This window comes from Pseudorca crassidens, chromosome 17 (genome assembly GCF_039906515.1).
Source record: "Pseudorca crassidens isolate mPseCra1 chromosome 17, mPseCra1.hap1, whole genome shotgun sequence".
NCBI classification, from domain to species: domain Eukaryota; kingdom Metazoa; phylum Chordata; class Mammalia; order Artiodactyla; family Delphinidae; genus Pseudorca; species Pseudorca crassidens.
Genome location: NC_090312.1, coordinates 85371613 through 85392776, shown reverse-complemented (window position 1 = coordinate 85392776; position 21164 = coordinate 85371613). Strand labels below are relative to the sequence as shown.

The following is a 21164-nucleotide window of genomic DNA, read 5'->3' as shown; positions in this document are numbered from 1 at the left end:
CCACGGTGTGTCTCACATCCCACCCCAATGTGGTCTTTCTGAAGCATAAACGAGACTGACTCTCTCCCGCCTGTAATCCCCCAAATGTTTCCCCACTTCCACTAGGGTATCTGCCGGGAGGACATCTGCCAAGGCCCTGAGAGTCCCCAGCATCCCCACTAGGCTGCTGGCTCCTGAGTTCCCTGACAATGTGCACCTCAGCAGGCCGGGAGACACGGCAGGAAACCCCAGAACTGCTCACCTCAGGAGGGGGCAGCAACTGCCATGGCCTCATCCAAGAGAGCAGAGGAGGCTTCCCCAGCTGGGACACAAACTCTGCACGAGTGGCCTCTCCTTGAGCCATTACATCACCTCGTGTGACTTGAGGGAAGGAAGGACCGAAGCACACTTGGTTCCTAAGGAGGATGGTATAGGCTCAGTCACGTCCCCCCAAATTCACATGCTGAATCCCTAACCCCCAGGACCCCAGGATGTGGCTGTATCTGGAGATGGGATTTTTAAAGAGGTGATCAAGGTAAAAATGAGGTCACTAGGGTGGATCCTAATCCAATAGGATTGATGTCCTACAAGAAGAGATTAGGACACAGATAGGCACAGGGGGAGACCATGTGAGGACATGGGGAGAAGACGGCTGTCTAAGCACCAAGGAGAGAGGCCTCAGGAGAAGCCAGCGTGCACACACCTTGATCTCTGACAGCATCCAGGACTGGGAGATAGGTCTGTTACCCAAGCTGCCCTGTCTGTGCTATTTGTTACGGCGGTCCTGAGCAGACTCACACGCAGGGTTAACTCAGGGCTCAGACTGGACACAGCCCACTCTCCATCCCCCTGTACATGGGTTACAGGAACCCCAGGAACTGAGGAGGGGGTCCCTGAGGGGAGGCACAAGATAGAAGATGCTAGGCATTAACATGGCTGCATTCACGTTAAACGTGCCTGAAGTCCAATCCCACGAGAATGTTTTGTCCTGTATGTACATCGGCACCTTCAGTCTGAACTGCAGATCTTGGGCTTCACCAGCTCCACTGAGAGCATTAGCTTCACCTGCTGTGGACCGTCTCCTATAGGATTTCCAGAACCACAAAGCACTGAAGCTTCACAGGACCCAGTGTCTGTGCGCTACCGTCCAGGTGACCGTCACAAGAGGGCTGCGCAGCTGGCCATCAGAACCCATTTCCCTTTTTCCTGTTCACAGCTACCCTGCACCTCCCAGCTTTCCCACCCCTTACAGCTGGGGCGCAGTTTCTCGCGTTACCAAGGGGAAGGGGTGAAGGTGGTGAGGGCCTTAGCCAGCCTGCATCCTAGGACGGAGGGCATGATGCCCACCCGGTCACCCCACCCTGCTGGTTGGAGCCCTCACCTGGAAGCAGGGAGGAGAAACAAGGGGGACAGAGCCTGGGACCTGACACCCACCTGCCCTGGAATCTCACAAGAAGGGGACAGAGACATCTTGAACTTCAGCCCAGTTCTGGGAAACACTTTGTTCCAGCAACAAACTTTTGCCTTAAAAGCCAAGGTGCTTTACAGACCCCTCCCCAGCTGTCACAGAAAGTCAGGCTTCATCTCATCACACTTTTCTCAAACCCCAGCTCACGCTGACACCACCTCTCGGGTGATGGTGCAGCCTCTTTAAAAGATTCCTGGAGTTCAGCTCTCCCAGCCCTGCCTTCAGTTTAAGGGAGAAATTTCCTTGGCAAACCTTCTCAGTTTCCTTGACAACCAAGCTTCACAATCTCCCAAACTCTTCTCCTTCAAACATTCCTATTCTAGGCTGGATGAGCTTAAAGAGACAGTGCTGTCATCACGTGCCAGAAACCGATTCCCCCAAGCCCGTAGTTACTGGTTACATGATGCTATTGATGATGAAATCCCAGAAGAGCCAGCTTTGCAATATAACCATTTCTGGACTCGGCACTGGGTCCCTTTCAACGGACCGAGTGGAGTGGCTGTTTCCACGTGCCCCGTGTTGGAAGAGCTCACCTAATGCAGCCAGGACTTCATCCTTTCCAGGTGATTCCAGGGTCCTCACTCTGCCCAGACCCCACCCACGTGGCTGCTGTCTGTGCCAGTCTATACGGGACCTTGGTAATCTCCTAAAATGAGGGTTATTTTATACACAGGTAATGGGTTGAATGCTGGCCCCAAAAGATGTGCCCCCCCAGAACACATGAACAGGACCATATCTGGGAAAAGCGTCTTTCTATATGTACTTAAGGATCTAGAGGTGAGGTCATCTTGGGTTAGGGTGGCCCTCAATCCAATTGAGAGAGTCCTTATGAGAGACAAAAGCGAAGAAACACAGACACAGAGGAGAAGCCACGTGAAGACAGAGGCAGAGACGGGAGGGATGCAGTCGCAAGCCTGGGAATGCCTGGAGCCCCCAAAAGCTGGAAAAGGCAGGAAGAACCCTATCCTGGAGCCTTTGGAGAGACTTCTGTCCTGCAACACCTTGACCTCAGATGTCTGGTCTCCAGGACTGGGGGAGGATGAATTCCTGTTGTTTTAAACCACCCAGCTTGTGGTCATTTTTTACAGAAGCCACAGAACGGTCACACAGACCCTACTCTGTAGGATCCTGGAGTGTGGGTCTCATTAAACGCCGACAGAGGCAGGATTGCAGAACCCTTAGAGTCAGCATTGGGCCCCAGAAATCATAAAGCAGAGGCTGGACACCAGAATGATGAGGGGTCAGTAGGAAGCCCATCCCTAAGGGTGCTGGCTGCACATGGCCTCCCCAGGTTTTTACACCTGTACATGTTGGGGATAAGTATTTCCATCCTGATTCAGGACCTCTGATGTCACCGTTCACATTGCTAATTAAGAACCCACTAGTTACACAGATGAAAACCCTATCAGAACACTTGCTCCAGTGGTAAGCAATTCTGAAGTTGGTCAGAGGTGGGGAATCGTCTCCCATTCAGCCAGCAGCCCCCACGCAACAAGCGTCCTCTTTGCAAAGCTGGGGGACCGTGCCGAGGCGTCTCTGAGTAAACGTGAGCTGAGCCCCAGGCCAGCTGCTGCTGAACTGTTCCCACCCTTCCCAGGTAAAACACCTGAACGTGTGCAAGGACTTGAAAGCCTACAGGAAGGGCCGTGGAGCCACCCCACCACAGCACGCCGGCCGACTTGGTGTCTGCAGGCCAGCCAGGATGCTCCTGGCCCTGGGCGCTCTTCTGGAAGCTTTCCATTTCCCTGCCTGAGATACCCGTCCTGTCCCGGCCCCCACTGCTTTTTTCCTTCCTCACCTCTGCCCTGAGAGAAATTCCAGTGGCAGTTACGGGTGACACATCCTCTTCTTTAGCAGGTGGCAGCCCGGCAACTCCTGAGGAAAGTCCAGCAGAGCCCCACTCACACGGAGCCACCCACAGAGCCGTGGGCCCTACTCCCTCCCACCATCCCAGCAGCAAAACTGCTGACAGGGCAGAGACTATGGCGTCACGCACAGCTGCAGGGGCTCTTGCAGCCTGGAGCGGTGTTTATATTGACCTCAACCCAGGCACACCTGGAGAGGGCTGGCTGGCCGGGTCAGGCTGCCCAGGTAAGCCAATCCTCGCCCTTCAGGGGCTCAGAGTTGTAGAAAATGGGCCTTGCTGCACCGGCCAGGTCCAAGGAACAGGTGTTGCGTCCTGAGGGTCAGGATACACACGGGGCTGCAGCTCTGCTTGTTTTCTAATCATTTATTCTGGTCCATGAGTGGGAGAGAACTTCAAGACCCTCTCCTAATGAGAGGAACCCAGGAGTCAGGGAGAGGAGGGGTGGTGGGTGAAAACAGAGGCCTGCTGCCCCAGCTGCAGTGGAAGCCTCTGGAAGACCCGGTGGAAGGAGGCCGCACAGAGTGAAGCCCAGGGTCACAGACCTGTCGAAGCTGCTGTTTGTTAGTTCAGGTCCTGCTCTGAGGTGCTCAGGGTCAGCTCTGACCAACAGGTGGGCTTGGGGTGCTCTGCAATGAGGGCTACGTGTACGGTTCCTGTGTGCCCAGCCTTGCTGGGTGCCTGCCCAGGTGAGCTCCATATCCAGGGAGGGGCCTGACCACGAGAGCCCCGTGGGCTGCTGGGTGCCTGCCCAGGTGAGCTCCATATCCTGGGAGGGGCCTGACCACGAGAGCCCCGTGGGCTGCTGGGTGCCTGCCCAGGTGAGCTCCATACCCTGCAAGGGGCCTGACCACGAGAGCCCCGTGTTCTGGGAGGGGGAGGTGTGTATGGGCGTCCTCTCTGTACAGCCGGCACAGAGTTGCTTGGCTACTTTCCTGTGGGCAGTGCTGGGATGAGATGAGAACCAGGACATGCTGTGGGCTCCCTGAACCCCCATCCATCCAGGGTAATGAGGTCAGTAGGTGGGTGCTGGCCACTGTGCTGCGTGAGGGAGGCCCCACGGGTACCTCTTGTTTCTTCCACCTGACACCACGGAGGCCTCCCCAGGACAGAGCAGACAGCCTGCCTGGGGCAGGTGGGAGCTCCTGGTGACCCTGCAGGGGACATGAGAGGGACGGACCAGGCAGGAGGGGGTGGGATCCCAGACAGAGCCATAGGGCTGGGGGCTGAGGGGGCCTTTTTGGGTCTGAGCTGAGAGTGGACGTGCAGGTGGTGCGTGTGATCCAGGAAAGCTGCCCTGGTGACGTGAGGCTGATCCTGCTTCAGAGTGACAAGCCTTCCGGATGATCCCAAAACAGGATAGTGAGACGGATCCTGTTAGAAGAAGGTAAGTGAATCCCCCCAAGAGGAGGCTCTGAGAACTCGTCCTGGGAGGTGGGTGAAGGGAACAGGTGTGGAAGCTGCGGGGAGTGGGCAGTCCCCCTGGGCGGGCGGCGGGTGCAGACCCCACTCCGTGGCCTCACATCTGTGCTTCTGGCTGGATTACCTGGCTTCTCGGAGCCTCAGCGTCCCAGTCTGCTCGTGGGGTGATGGTAGCATAGATTGACTAGTAATTTGCTCAGAACAGGGTAGAAAGGGGTCTAGTGGAAATTCCACAGAACACTGTCAGTATGGGGATCCAAGCCCTGTCAGTATGGGGATCCCCAGTCTTCAGATCAGTCCGAGCAGACTTGCAGCAGAGTCTGGGGATGGGCTCCGTTTGGTGGGTCCCCCCGTTTCCTGAATCTCGGAAGGGGCAGGTCCACTGTGCAGTGGCAGGTTCATCCCACACCTGGAAGCATCCAGGCCTCAAGGTTCATTAGTCCCCGAGCCCTGTGTCTGGGCCCCCAGGAGGCAGAGGGGACAGGCCAGCGTCCTCTTCGACCCTCTTCCTGCCCAGAACATTCGAGGACCAGGCCGTCATTAGGGAGAAGCAGCGATTCTGGCGTCTCTGAACTTGAAAACTTCTGCTCTGGATACTAACCCCCAGCTCTCAAGTAGATGGGGAAATAACACCCCTGTCTCCGGTTATCCACGGCTGCAACCATTCCCTAAGCACGGCTTGCTGAATTCATAGCCCACTTCGGGTTACCGTTTATTTTTAAGGCTGGTCCTTGCCTGCCAAAGCACACCACGTACGAGCTTTATTTGAAAAACCCCGCGCGGGTTTTTCAGCAGCTCCCTGACCAGGAGGCTACGGCGGCGCTGCGGCCACTCCAGCGCGTGCTCTGCCGGACCCCGGCCCAGTTACAGGCAGGCCGAGCAGCGAAGGACAACCCGGATCTACGACTGGTGCCGGCGCCCGGTTCTCAGCGGCCGCAGTGTAGATCAGTGCCAGGAAGCGTGGGTAGCAGGGAAGCCACGCCCCCGCGCGAGTGTCCGCCAATCGCAGAGTGCAGTGAGGCGCGGCGCGCTGGGAGGGCGGTGCGTCCGGAGAATCCCCGCCCCCAGCCCGAGCGTCCGCCAATCGCAGAACGTGGTGTGTCGCGGCGCGCCGAGTTGGTCCGGGGACGCGCGGCCTTCCGGCGGCCTGAGGGGGTGGCACGCTCTGGAGGAGGCGGCGCGCGCGGAGATGCCCCGCGGAGACCAGTCTCGTGGCTTGAAGGTAGGCTGTGGGTCTCTGGGCGCCGTCTCCTCGGTCCCCCCACGTCGGCTTCGCCCGCGGGGCGCGTGTGGCTGGCCCCGGGCTGGTGGGCGGCCGGGGCGTCTGTGGCGTGGACGCAGCCCGCGTTGGAGGCGGGGCGGGAGGGGCCGCCTCCCTGGAGGGCGAGGGTCGCGGCTGCGGGGCGGCCGGAGCGGGTGAGCCCGGCCGTGCGGCCCGAGTCCACCTGGTGCTCGCGGGTCTCTGCTGGGCCGCAGGGCGACAGCGGCGTCCTGGGGTCCGGGAGGGCCTGCGTAGCCGCCGCGTCTGCGCCGCGCTGCCTCCCCTGCCACTTCCGACGCCGGAGCGGGAGCGTCTCGGCCGAGTCGGGCGCGGGGTCCGCCTGGTGACCACGCTGAGAGCGGCGCAGCTGCGTTCTGAGTGCCTTACGTTTGTCCTGCGTGTGCCCTTTACCTTTTGAAAGCGATTTCTGAGCTCCATGCTTACCGACATGCTTGTCTCGTCGTACTGAAAACTGAATGAAAGCAGACATTGACTCCTTTCTTGACTCCTCTTTTCTTACCAAAAAAGTTCCTGAAAAAATAGTCCGCGCACGCTGGTTCAGCCGCCGTCTCACTGCTGTGTCTCCTTGCCCCTGGAATATCATTGGTTGTCACACACGCTGTCAGTTTTGTGACTACCCATTTACGAAGTCCAGGAAGCCCATGACAAGCATACCTAACCCTGATTTCAAAAATACTAAAATGTGAAGAAAGAAAAAACCAAGGAATCAAGGAAGTATGTTAAATTGTTGAAGCCCATGTAACTTGTGAACTTGGTCACTGTAGCATTTGACACATTTGCCACTTGATTCTTTTCCTGTATTGCAACTGCTCATTTATTTCTCCTTTGCTGCCTTCCTGCCAGGTTCTGACTTCTGACTTTGCGCCTTTTTCCTCACTTTCCAAGTTTGTTCTGGGAAGTCTCACACATTGATGTTAGCTGTTCCTCTGTATGGACGATTTTCAGATGTGTATTTGACCTTTCCCTTGAGCGCGGTTTAAACGCAGTGCACCATGAAGTTGTCATTTTCTCGCCCTTAGTCCCCTGGGTGCCAGCACTTCCTCCTGTGTTGTGCTGCTCTCAGCCTGTTGACACTGATGCTCTCTAATTGCGATTGCAGGGTGCACTTCAGCAGAAACCGTCAGGAGACTTGGAGGAGCAAGGTTCATTCCTCACAGGTCCTGGAGGGTGCATGGTACACCCAAGGACCTCACGGTGAGGTTGGGGGGCGAGACACAGGGAGAGAGGGACGGCACACCTGGGGTCTGCCTTTATTAAGGTCTGGGGGTTAGGTGTCTAGAATTTCGGGGATTCATTCTTCGTTGGCTAATTTAAAGCAATAGCAGGGAGGGGGAAGCACGGTCACTCAAATGGTCAGTTATTTAGGTTACCAGGACTTGTTGAAAGAGGAACCTTCATGGGTGAGGGCAGCCTAGTTCCTTACCTGGTTGTTTTGCAAGTAGCTCTGGCATACAGCTGTAGATGCTTTTATTCAAGGTGGATTTCTTCTAAAGTGGATGCCACCTGGCAATCAGATGCTTAATGTCAGGCACTTACACTACATCCTCACTTAGAAATCTTCATGTTTTTGACTTGATACTCACTTTTCCCTTCGTCATTCTATCAGTTTTCAAGACCTTATCATAGCACCTGTCATAATCCCTTGAACATATTAGATACTTAATAGATATCTGATGAATGAATGAAAGGAGAACTAGTTTAGAAGGTTTGCAGGTATTGTAGGTATGAAGAAACATGGAGAAATACCCTGGTCAGAAGACTTGGGTACCAGTCTCAGCTCTACAGCTAACTAATTTTATAATTCTGGGCAAGCCATGTAGATCTTTCTGGACTCTTAAAATGGAAGTTGATATGTGCCTGAACTAACATCGTAGAATTGGGAATAGTATTGGGAAAGGACTGAGTTGATAGATAATAAAAGGAAGATGAGACTTAAGTACCTGAAATTGAAAGATGAAGAGGGAAGAGTCAGTGGTGACGCAAAACTTGAACCTGTGAAAAATGGGAGGCTTGGGGAGAGTTAGTTGCTTCTTACCTGATGTTAGGGAACTTAAGGCCCAGGGAGAGATTAGGCTCCAAGTTGCTCCACGGCTGGGTGTATTTTATTTCTTTCTTCCCTCCTGCCTTTGCCCCCTCACTGTCCTTTCAAGTGCTGTGATTCTTATTCCCTTTAAGCTTTGTCTTCTCCCTTTGCTAAATAGCCAGGAACGACCACAGGTACTCCCTTTACCTATCAGTTGCTTACCTTCTGAGATTTCCTGGTCCTCCCCTCACTCTCACAGTTCCTTCTGCCTCCTCAGACTGAATTATAGCTCTCCCCCTTCTCTTTCTCACTGAAAGGAAAACTATCTTGGTAAGGTCATAAAAGAAATAAAGGAACATCATATCTTTCTGATGACACCCTCCTTCTCTACTCCTTTGGGTCCTCATCAGAAAACCTTATTTTATTTCTGGTGCTTCTTTCATAATAACAAGGACATAGTAATTTTTAATTAAATGCAGTGTACGTGTCATTTCAAAGAAGTTGTTTATTTTTCAAGAAAGGGAAACATTGCTTCTTTGAAGCAGGATGGGGAGGAGCCAAGGATAGAATGAGGACCTGGCTTGTGTTACAGAAAGGGGCTAGTATTAGGTAATAGGAGTATTTTTCCTCTGAGACTATAGGGAAGAAGGAGAGCGCAGTAGATGGGAGGTCTGCTGAGTTTTATAGTGGCTTATTTTAACCTTAGGGAAGATGTGACGGCTTGCGCTATGATGGTGACAAGGAGAGGTAAAGGCAAGCACGGGTGTGGAACTTGTGTATGTAAGTGTGTGTGTGAGAGTAGAGGGGAAGGGAATGGTAAGAGTGTTTACCAGCATTGACCAAGGACAAGTAATAAGAAAATATGAAGAGGGCCACTCTCATTTGTGGGTCTTTTTATCCTAGCCTTGTGGGTTGGTGATTGGTAAAGTGAACTGGTAGAAGGGTAGGAGTCTTAATGCTTGAAAGGAAACACTGACGTACTTGGCCGTAAGCGTGCAGAATGGCAGGTGAGACATCATGATTAGGAGGAGGCTAGTGGCTGATACCGTGACTGGGCTTGAGACTTAGAAGTTCCAGTGATATTCCCAGGTTCTCAACCCGGTCGGAAAGCTCAGCTGCTGTTATGTGCCTTTGAGTTGAAGGTGCACGTGACAGTTATCGCTCGACACTTTTGTTAAAGTGAGATAATGCAGAATCAGTGGCTAGAATCTTTATTTCTGGAATTAGACATACTTGGGAGAAAATCCTGACATGTTGCTTACTAGCTCTCTGACCAGCACAATATACACAGCATTTCTAAGTTGTAGCTGCTTTGTCTATCAAATGGGGATAAGATAATACCGATCTTGCAAGGTTGGTATGAGGGTTAAATGATGAGAACTGCATGAAATGATGTACTGAGCGTATAGGCACTCGATTAATGTTAGTGATAATGAAAGCAATTAATAATAAAACACCATGATAATGAAAGAAATTTCTAGATGAGGACAGAGCTATTGTTCATCCTCTACTGTTTTGCCTTTAGATTTCTCCAGAATTGCTTCACTCAATTTGTTGAACAAGGAATAGGAAGAGGGCTTAGTTTTACAGTTGTTCAGTGGTGGAGAGAGATTCTCTCATAGTTACCTTGGTAGGAGTACATTATGGTTCCAGTTTTAGCCCTTGGTAATCCCATTGGATGATTTACCAGTGGCTCTGCTTCCCAGAGTTGGACTCCTTAGTACTGATATCCTAGTCTAGACGTTGTCTTATCCTTAAAATGGAAGGAAAGGAGAACTAACATTTATTGAAGACTTTTCGTATGTCAGGTACTTCACATATATATTTCCTGTAAGGGGAAAAATATTTTCTTTTAAATCAAAATAATATGTGCTCATAGATAAAAGAAGTAGTATGAAAAAATTTCTCATGAAAACCAGCAATTGTTGCCCTGCTCCTTCCTGCACTTAATCATGTTCCTGAAGGCAATCCCTGTTTAAAATTGAGGTAATCGTAGAATCACATAACAGTTGTAAGGAATTACAGACATCTCACGTATTCTTTATCTAGTTGGCCACAATGGTAACATTCTGCAAAACTGTAGTACGATATCACCACCAATGTATTGACATTAATACAATACAACTGTCTTATTCAAATCTCCCCAGGTGTGCATCTGTGTGTGTGTGTGTTTAGTTCTGTACAGTTGTATCACGTGTAGGTTCATGTATCTACTACCACAGTCAAGATACTGAACAGTTTCATCAGCATAGGATCCTTTTTATAATCACGACTCCCATTAACTCCCACCCCTAACCCCTGGCAATCGTTCATCTATTCATTATTTAAAAGTTTTTGTCATTTCAAAAATGTTATTGGGGGCTTCCCTGGTGGCGCAGTGGTTGAGAGTCCGCCTGCCGATGCAGGGAACACGGGTTCGTGCCCCAGTCCGGGAAGATCCCACATGCCGCGGAGCAACTAGGCCCGTGAGCCATGGCCACTGAGCCTGCGCGTCCGGAGCCTGTGCTCCGCAACGGGAGATGACACGACAGGGAGAGGCCCACGTATCGCAAACCAAACCAAACCAAACAAAACAAAAATGTTATTGGGATAGGATCATACAGTTTATAACCTTTTGACATTGTTTTCCTTATTTTTCTTCCCACTCAGCTTGTCTAGGTTGTGTATATCAGTAGCTTCTTCACTTTTATTGCTGAGTCGTAGTCCATGGAATGGACTACCACAGAATGGATGTACCACAGTTTCACTTAGCATTTTACCTGTTGAAGTACATCTGGGCTGTTTCTAGTTTCTGGCTATTAGAATAAAGCTGCTGTGAACACTTGTGTACAGGTGTTTTGGGGAACATATGTTTTTATTTCTCTAAGGTAAATGCCCAAGAGTGTAATTGCTGGGTCATATCGTAATTTGATGTTTAGTTTTATAAGAAACTAACAAACTTTTCTAGAGTGGCTGTACAATATTACACTGGCAATGTATGAGTGATTCAATTTCATAGATAATAAATTCATGCTTTTAAAGTACAGAATTCAGTGGTTTTTAGTATATTCACAAAGTTGTACAAATATTTCTTATTAGAGAATATTCTCATCACACTGAAAAGGAACTCCATGGCTGTTAGCAGTCATTCCACATTCTCTCCTTCCCCATCTCCCTGGCAACCACTAAGCTACTTTCCATCTGTATAGATTTGCCTATTCTGGACATTGCATATAAATGGAATAACGTGGTCTTTTGAGACTGGCTTATTTCACTTAGCCTAACATTTTCAAGGTTCATCCATTGTTGTAGCATGTATCAGTACTTCATTCCCCTTTATGGTTGAATAATTTTTCATTGTATGGTATACGACATTAAAAAAATTCCATTCATCAGTTGATGGATATTTGGATTATTTACACTTTTTGGTTGTTATGAATGATGCTGCTATGATCGTTTGTGTACCAATTTTTGTGAAGATGAAAGTTTTCATTTACCTTGGATGTAAACCTACCAGTGGAATTGATGAGTCATATGGTAATTGTATGTTTAAATTTTGAGGAACTGCCAAACTGTTTTCCAAGTGGTTACATTTTTTAGTCTCACCAGCAAGGAATGAGGATTCTAATTTCTCCGCATGCTTGTCAATACTTGTTATTGCGCTCTTTTGACTTTAGCCATCTTAATGGGTAGAAAGTGGTATTTTATTGTTTTGGTTTTGATTTGCGTTTCCCTAATGACTAATTATGTTGAGTATCTTTTCACGTGCTTATTGGTCATTTGTGTATCTTCTTTGAAGAAATGTGTATTCAAATTACTTGCCCATGTTTTTTTTTTAAATTTGGCCGTGTTGGATCTTCGTTGCTGCATGTGGGCTTTCTCAAGTTGTGGCAAGCAGGGGCTACTCTTCGTTGCGGTGTGCGGGCTTCTCATTGTGGCGGCTTCTCTTGCTGGGGAGCACAGGCTGTAGGTGCACGGGCTCTAGAGCGCAGGCTCAGTAGTTGTGGCGCACGGGCTTAGTTGCTCCGCGGCATGTGGGATCTTCCCGGACCAGGGCTCGAACCTGTGTCCCCTGCATTGGCAGGCAGATTCTTAACCACTGCGCCACCAAGGAAGCCCTTGCCCATGTTTTAGTTGGATTTGTCTTTTTATTGTTGAATTGTAAGGGTTCTTTATAAATTCTCTATACAGTTTCCTTATCAGATATGTGGTTTGCAAATATTTTCTCCCACTCTGTGGGCTTGCTTTTCATTTTCTTAATGAGGTCATTTGAAGCACAAATGTTTAAAAGTTTTGATGAAGTCCAGTCTTTTTACTTTCGTTGCTTATGCTTTTGGTGCATATCTAAGAAATCACTTAGGTCATAAGTCATAAAGGTTTATTTGTATGTTTTTTTCTAAGAGTTTCTAGTTTTAGCTCTTACATTTAGGTCTGTGGTTCATTTGGAGTTAATTTTTGTATGTGGTGTAAGGAAAGGGTCTACCTTCATTCTTTTTTTTTTTTTGCGGTACACGGGCCTCTCACTGTTGTGGCCTCTCCCGTTGTGGAGCACAGGCTCCGGACGCTCAGGCTCAGCGGCCATGGCTCACGGGCCTAGCCGCTCCGCGGCATGTGGGATCTTCCCGGACCGGGGCACGAACCCGTGTCCCCTGCATCGGCAGGCGGACTCTCAACCACTGCGCCACCAGGGAAGCCCTACCTTCATTCTTCTGCATGTGGATATTCAGTTGTGCCAGTACCATTTGTTGAAAAGATTATTCTTTCTCCATTGAATTGTTTTTGCATTTGCTTTTTAGAATCAATTGACCACAATTGTAAGGATTTATTTCTTAAGTATGAATTCTGTTCCATTCATTTAGGTATTACCCTTATGCCGCTACCATACTTTCTTAATTACTGTAGCTTGGTAGTAAGTTTTGAAGTTAGGAAATCTCTAGCTTGAGTTCTGTTTCAAGATTGTTTAAATTATTCTGGGTTCCTAGCATTTTCATGTGAATAGTAACATCAGTCAATTTCTGCAAACAGCCATGTGGGATTTTTATTAGGTAACTCTGTAGGGAAATTGGAGAGTATTGCTGTCTTAACAGTATTAAGCTTTCCAAGCCACGAACGTGGGGTGTCTTTCCATTTTATTTAGCTCTTTCATTTCTTTTAACTATGTTTTGTAGTTTTCACTGTAGAAGTCTTGCACTTCCTTGATTAAACTTATTTCTAAGCATTTTATTCTTTTTGTTGCTATTAATGGAATTTTTAAAAAATTCGTTTTTTGTGTTGGTCATTGCTAGTGTATATAATTACACTTGATTTTTTTAATATTCAGATTGTGTCTTGCAACTTTGCTGAAGTCATTTGTTCTAATTGTGTGTGTGTTTCTTAGGATTGTTTATATATAAGACCATTATCATCTCTAAGTATTCAGAGATAGTTTTACCTCTTCCTTTCCAGTTTGGATGTCTTATTTCTTCTCCTTGCCTAATTGCCATGGCTAGAACCTCTAGTACAATCTTGAATATAAGTGGTGAGAGCTCACATCCTTTTCTTGATCCTTATCTTAGGGAGAAAACATTCAGTAATTTATTATGTATGATGTTAGCTGTGAGTTCTATTTAGATATTCTTTATCGGATTGAGGAACTACTGTTCCATTGCAGGTATGTTGAGAATTACTATGGAAGGGTGTTGGCGTTTGTAAGTTTTTTTTCTGTTGATCCAATTTTTTCCTTTGTCCTTTATTAATATGGTATATTTATTGAGTTTTGGATGTTACATCAATCTTGCATTGCTGGAGGGAAAATCCCTATTGGCCGTGGTGTATAACCCTTTGCATATATTGCTGGATTCAGTATGCTAATATTTTGTTGAGGATTTTTGCAACTGTATTCATAAGTAATAATGGTCTAGTTTTTTTTTTTGATGTCTTTGGTTTTGTTATAAGGGTGTTTGGTTTCATAGTATGAGTTAGGAGTTTGTGAAGCATGGATATTAATGCATTTTTACGTTTGGCATAAGTTATTAGTGTAGTCGTCTGAGTCTTGCTTTTTCTTTGTGATAAGTTTCCAAATTACTGATTCAATCCATTTGTTATGTCTATTAAGTTTTTTTAAAAATTAATTAATTTATTTTGGCTGCGTTGGGTCTTCGTTGCTGACTGCTGACTTTCTCCAGTTGCGGCGAGCGGGGGCTACTCTTTGTTGTGATGTGTGGGCTTCTCATTGTGGTGGCTTCTCATTGTGGTGGCTTCTCATTGCAGAGCACGGGCTCTAGGTGTGTGGGCTTCACTAGTTGTGATACGCAGGCTCAGTAATTGTGTCTCACGGGCTCTAGAACACAGGCTCAGTAGTTGGGGCGCACAGGCTTAGTTGCTCTGCGGCATGTGGGATCTTCCCAGACCAGGGCTCGAACCCGTGTCCCCTGCATTGGCAGGTGGATTCTTAACCACTGCGCCACCAGGGAAGCCGTATTCAGTTTTTTAATTTCTACTTGAGTCAGTTTTGCTAGTTTGTGTCTTTCTTGGAGTGTGTGTATTGTATGGTAGTTACCTAATTTGTTGGCGTACAGTTTTTCATATTATTCCCTTATAGGGTTTCCTATAATCCTTTGGTGCTTTTTCTCTTTCATTTCTTGTTTTTGCAATTTGAATCTTCTCTCTTCCCCTCTTTTTTTTTCTTTTTGTGAGTTTAGCTAAAGGTTTGTCCGTTTTGGTCTTTTCAAGGAACCAACTTTTGGTTATATTTATATTCTTCGTTATTTTGTTTTCTATTTTATTTCTGTCCTCATTTCCTTCCTTCTGCTTGCTTTGGGTTAGTTGCTCTTATCTTTCTAGTTTTCTAAGATTAGCGGTTAAGCTATTAATTTGAGGCCTTTTTAAAAATAGATATTTACAGCTATAAGTTTTTTTGTAAGCATTGCTTTTTTCTGCATCTGCAAGTTTAATATATCTTATTTTTTTCATTTTTCTCATAATATCTTCTAATTTTTCTTGTTATTCTGTCTTTGATCCACTGGATATTTAGGAGTGTGTTGTTTAATTTCCATATTTTTGTGATTTTTGCAGTTGTATTTTTGTTGTTAGTTTCATTGTATTGTTGTCTAAGAATAGTAATATGCTCTCACTCCTTTACAATGTATTGAGGCTTGTTCTGTCTACAAGAAGATTTCATATGTATGTAAGGAGAATGTGTATTCTGCTCTTGTTTGTTTGAGGGGGTCTTCATGATTTCTTGTGGGTAGTCAGCTATTTTATTGGGGATCCTTTTACATGATGAGTCTTTTTTCTCTTGCTGCTTTTATGATTTCTCTTTGTCTTTTAGTAGACATGATGTGTTCAGGGTTGGTCTCTGAGTTTATCCTCAGAGTTTTTTGAGTTTCTTGGGTGTATAATCAACATTTCATCAAATTTGGGAAGTTTTTGGTCTGTATTTTTTCAGATACTCTTTCTACATCTTCCTTTTTTTCTGGGACTCATGCATATATTTGTATACCTGATGGTGTCCCACAGGTCTCTGAGGTTCTGTTCATTCTTTTTTTTTCTGCTCTTCATCTTGGATACTCTCAATTGTCCTGTTGTAAAGTTTGCTGACTTTTTCTTCTGCTAGCTCAAATCTGCTATAGAGCCTCTCTAGAGAACTTTTCATTTCAGTTATTGTACTATTCAGTTCTTGAATTTCTATTTGAGTGTAGTGGTTTCTTGCTTTCTTTCTAAAAAATAATTATGTCTTTATATTCTCTATTTGCTGGGCTATTTTATTTTAACTTTTTTAGACAATTTCCTTTTTTTTCTTTGAGCATATTTACAGAAGCTGATTTAAAGTCTTTGGTGAATCCAGCTTCTGGCCTCCCTCAGGTACAGTTTTTCTTGACTGCATTTTTCTTGTTATACCTTTCTGTTTCTTTGTGTCTTACGATTTTTGGTTGAAACCAGACATTTAAAATATAATGCAACAACTCTGGACCTTGAGTTCCCATCCTCTCCCCAGAGGTTTTTTAATTTGTTTGTTTTGCTATTTGTTTGTTTAATGACTTTCCTAAAGTTTCTTAAAGTTTGTAAAGTTCCTGTTTTCTGTAGGAAAAGGGGCATCTCCAACTTTTCCTGCTACCTCTAGGAGATGGGTCCATTAAGGGGCAAGGGGTGGATTGCCATCAAAGAGCTGGAAGTAAAGGAGCCTTGCTGTCCCAGCCCATGCCCTGCCCTGTGAACCCGGACCCATAAACTGCATAAAATGGAGTGTTGGTGGCTATTTGAGGCTTACAGTAAATGCCAAAAATTTGAGGAAAAAAATATTTCCTGTTTGTAGCTGCTGAACACACTACAGTGTTTGTTTACTTGTCTGTGAATTATTGGACAGATATTTCTTTAGATGCTTTGAGCCAATAAGTCTTTCATTCTTTACTGAAGAGCTCTGTGTGTGTTGAGGCGTGCCTGCTATAGTCTGGCAGTTTATAACTGACTTAACTTTCTCCTTGTGCAGGGCCTTGACATTATCCAGAGCTGAGATATTGGGGCCTTCTCAGGTTTTTCCTGGGCATACACACAGCCCTGCAGATCAGGTAGCATTCCAGATCCCCTGGAACATGTCAGATCTTTTCAGTGCTGCCTGTGGACATCTTATTCTAAAGATATTCCTTCGCTGGCACTTTTGACTCTTTGGTCCCTGAAACGACTATTGCTGCCGCAGGCAGCTATAATATGAATTGCTGTCAATTGTTTTAGACAAATGCCCTGGTGATAGGGCTTTCCCATTGAGTGAGCTGTGAGTCAGGTCGAACTAAGTTCTGTGAATAAGTTTTTTTTCTCAGGAGCTGCCAGGCAGTTCAGATAGTGATAATACTCTGTGGATAGGGCCTTTTGAGGACCTACAAACCCAGTTTGCTCTCTCCTCTGACTGCTGGGCTGCCAGTTTACACAGCTTATCCTGGTTATGAGGCTGCTGTTTTTCAAGGCTACTATGGAGCTAGAGAGCGGGCATGAGATGAGGGCAAATTAAAACACCAAAAAGTTCACTGTTCTTGTCGATATTAAGCTCCTTTTCTTGAGTGAATGCTGTTCAGATTATGAGCCTATGGTTAATTTCCAAAGTTTTGAAGAATTAAACTTTGACTATTTTTTCCCGCTGTTATTATTTCTTTTATGAAGGAGCAAGTTATTAGAGGTTCTTATTCTCTTATTCTGGAAGTTTGCTCATCAGGTTTTTTATTTTAGCCATTATGATAGGTGTGTGCTGATAACTCATTGTGGTTTTAATTTGTATTTCCATGATGGCTAATGATGTTGAACATGTTTTTATGTGATTATTTGCTATCTGTCTATCTTCTTTGGCAAAATACCTGTTCGTTTCTTTTACCCATTTTTAAATTGGATTTTTTGGGGTTATTGCTGAATTTTGAGAGCTTAAAAAATATTCTAGGTACTAGTCCCTTGTTGGACATGTTGTTGCCAAATATCTTCTGGCAGCAACATTTTAAAATTTTTACCATGTTCATTTGATAGTTGGTGCATTTGCTATCAAATCTGTAACAACTCTTTGCCTAGCTCTGGAACTCAAAAATTTTCTGTTTTTTTCTAACAGCTTTATAGTTTAATGTTTTACATTTAAGTTTATGACATATTTTGAGTTAATTTTCATATAAGGTGTGAGGTTTAGGTTGAGGTTTTTTTTTTTTTCTTTTTTTGGTCTATGGACTTTCAGTTGTCCACTACCATTTATTGAAAGTCTGTTCCTTCTGCCATTGAATTGCTTTTGCATGTTTGTCATAAACCAATTGTGCAAATATGTGTGGGTTTATTTCTGGGTTTCTGAAGTGGTCCAGTCATCTATGTGTCTATCTCTTTGCCTACTAAGGCTTAACATTGGATAGAGTGACTTTCCACTTTATTCTTCTTCAAAACAGTTTTAGCTCTTCTAGGGCCTGTGGCTTTACCTGTAAGTTTTAAAATAGTTTGGCTATGTCTACAAAATACTTTCTGGAATTTTGATAGGAAATGAATTAAAGCTATCTGTCAATCTGGGGCAGATAGACATCTGTGAGTCTCCTAGTCCATGTCTCTCCATTTGTTAATCTTTGGGTTCTTTCATCAGCATTTTGAAATTTGTAGCATGCAGGTGCCATACATGTTTTGGTAACTTTATACTTAAGTATTTCATTTATTTTGGTGTAATTGTAAATTGTATTGTGCTTTTAATTCTAGTTTCTACATGTTTATTGTTAGTATTTAGAAATGGATTGGTTTTCGTGCATTCATGTTATATTCTGTAGCCTTGCTGAACTCAGCAAGGCTGGCTAGTACTTATTAGTACTAGCCATTTTTTTTGGTTAGATTTCTTGGGATTTTCTGTGTAGACTATCATGTCTTTGTAGTTTTGTTTTATCTTTTTCAAGCTGTATATTCTCAAATCCACTGTTGTCCACTGCCGCCCCCCCCACCCCTGTCCCATCTCCCTGCCTTATTGTAGCAGCTAGAACTTCCAGTACCATGTTGGATAAGAGTTATGAGAGTGGACATCCTTACTTGTTACTGATCTTAGGGGGAAAGCATTCATTCTTTCCTGGTTCAGTATGATGTGAGCTGAGGGTTTTTGGTAGTTGGTCTTAAGTTGAGAAAGTTTACTTTTATTTGTAGTTAGATTACAGTTTTATAATGAATTGGTATTGGATTTTATTATATGCATTTTTTGTGTGCCAGATGCTGCAGTTTTTCTTTTCAGCTTGTTGATATATGGTAGATTACATTGGGTGATTTTAAAAAAAATTGATCCATATATATTTTTTAATTAGTTAATTTATTCTTTTTGGCTGCGTTGGGTCTTTGTTGCTGCGTGCGGGCTTTTTCTAGTTGCGGCGAGCGGGAGCTACTCTTCGTTGAGGTGCTTGGGCTTCTCATTGCGGTGACTTCTCTTGTTCTGGAGCATGGGCTGTAGGTGCACAGGCTTCAGTAGTTGTGGCACGTGGGCTCAGCAGTTGTGGCTTGTGGGCTCTAGAGCACAGGCTCAGTAGTTGTGGTATGGGCTTAGTTGCAGGCTCACTAGTTGTGGTGCATGGGCTTAGTTGCGCTGCGGTGTGTGGGATCTTCCCGGAGCAGGGATCGAACCTGTGTCCCCTGCATTGGCAGGCGGATTCTCATACATTGGTTGATTTTTGAATGTTGAATCAGCCGTGCACACCTGAAATAAACCCCACTTGGCCTTGGTGTACATTTCTTTGTAAATGTTATTAGATTCCTTTTGCTGATATTCTGTTGAGTTTTTTTTTGCATTTAAATTCATAAGAGACATTTGGTCTGTAGTTTTCTTTTTTATATTGTCTTTGCCTTACTCTTATCAGGGTAATGTTAGTTTCCTAAAATGAGTTTGGAAGTGTTCTTTCTTGTTTTATTTTCTGGAAGTTATTATAAAAAGTCGATGTTAATTCTTTGTTGAAGGTTTGTTAGAATTGTGTAATGAAATCACTTGGGCCTAGTGGTTTGTTTTCTGGGACTTTTAAACTTCAAATTCAATTTATTTGATGATTATAAGGTCTGTTTACATTATCTATTCTTGGTTGAGTTTTGGAAGTTGTGGTTTTTGAGGAATTGGTTGACTTATAAATTATTGAGTTTATGAGTGCAAAGTTTGTAGTGTTCCTTTATCTTTTTAATGGCTGTAGGATTTGTAGGGATATATTTTTTCAATGGCTGTAGGATTTGTAGTGATATCCCCTATTTCAAACTCATATTTGTCATTTGTGTCTTCTCTGTTTCTGTTTTTTGTCAGTCCTCATAGATGTGTATTAATTGTAATAATCTCTTGAAGGACTAGCTCTTGGTTTTATTGCTTTAAAAAATAGTTGTTTTCCTATTTTGAATTGAATTGATTCCTACTATTCTCTTCCTTTTGCTTGCTTTAGTTATTTTTTGTTCTTCTAGTTTCTTGAGGTTGGAATTTAGGTTATTGATTTGAGTTTTTTTCATTTCCAATGAAAATAAGTTGACCCTTGAACAGTGAGGAGTTTAGGAGGCTGATACCCTGTGCAGTTGAAAGTCCATGTATAACTTCACAGTTAGCCCTCTGTATCTGTGGTTCCACATCCATGGATTCCACCACTTGTGGATCATGTGGTACTGGAGTAGGTATTTATTGAAAGAAATCCATGTGTAAGTGGACCCATGCAGTGCAAACCTCTGTTGTTCAAGGGTCAACTGTATTTAATGTTATGAATTTCCCTCTTAGATCTGTTTTAGCTGCATCCCATATATTTTGATTGCTGTTTCTTTTTTCATTTAATTTTGTATGTTTAAAAAAATCTGTTGAAGACTGTTTTACTCATGAATCAGAAACTTGTTATTTATTCATGTTTTTATCATTTATCTGTTTTGTTTTCATTATTGGTTTCTAATTTAATTCATTTATGATTAAGCCACACATTCTGTATGATTTCATTAAATTTATTCTCTGAATATGCTACATTTGGGTGAGTGTTCCTTTGTGTTTGGAAAAATAATATGTATTTTGTTTTTGTTGGGTGGTGTGCTCTCTTTGTGTCAGTTAGGTATTGTTAGGGTTTTTTTGTTTGTTTTGTTTTTTTGGTGAGATCTTGTATGACTTATATTGTTTTCTACCTAGAAGTTCTATCAGTTGCTGAGCATGGTGGGCAGGTGTCGAAATCCCCAACTGTAGTGGTGGATTTGTGTATTTATTCTTTCGGCTCTGTCAGTTTTGTTTTATGCATTTTGAGGCTCTGTTGTTTGGTGTTTATAAAATTAGTAGTGTTGTATCTTTCTGTTGAATTTATTCTTTTATTGTTACATAATTTCTTTGTTTCTAGAAATTTCTTTTTGACCTGAGGTCTACTTTACTAGATACTAATATAGCCACTTTTGTTGTCAGTGTTTACTTGGCATATGTTTCTATTCATTTACTTTCAACCTCCCTATAGTGTTGAACTTGAAATTAGCTTCTTCCAAATAGCATGTGGTTGGTTCATGTTTTTTAATCTCTGCTGCGAGGCTCTGTCTTTTGATGGATGTATTTAAGTCATTTACATGTAAGAGAAAATTATTGATATGTTAGTGTTCAAGTTTGCCATTTTGTTGTTTTCTTCCTGTTCTTTCCTTTCTCTTTTCTTGCGTTTTTGGAGTTACTTAAAAAATTTTAGGTTTCCATTTTGATTTATAT

At 44.5% G+C, this 21164-nt stretch overlaps 1 protein-coding gene across 17 annotated transcripts in view; it reads left to right on the top strand.

Annotated features, from left to right (window-relative positions):
* The first annotated feature begins 5824 nt into the window (after positions 1–5824).
* Positions 5825–21164, top strand: part of SPIDR (scaffold protein involved in DNA repair) — a 351263-nt gene continuing 335923 nt past the window's right edge. For all 17 annotated transcript variants that reach the window (XR_010936562.1, XR_010936565.1, XR_010936563.1 and 14 more), the window contains exon 1: positions 5825–5955. Coding sequence is in view for 12 of the 17 variants with exons in the window: in XM_067712395.1 (XP_067568496.1) it covers positions 5923–5955 (33 nt within the window). In the remaining 5 variants the exon portion in view is untranslated. The remainder of the gene's footprint in view (positions 5956–21164) is intronic.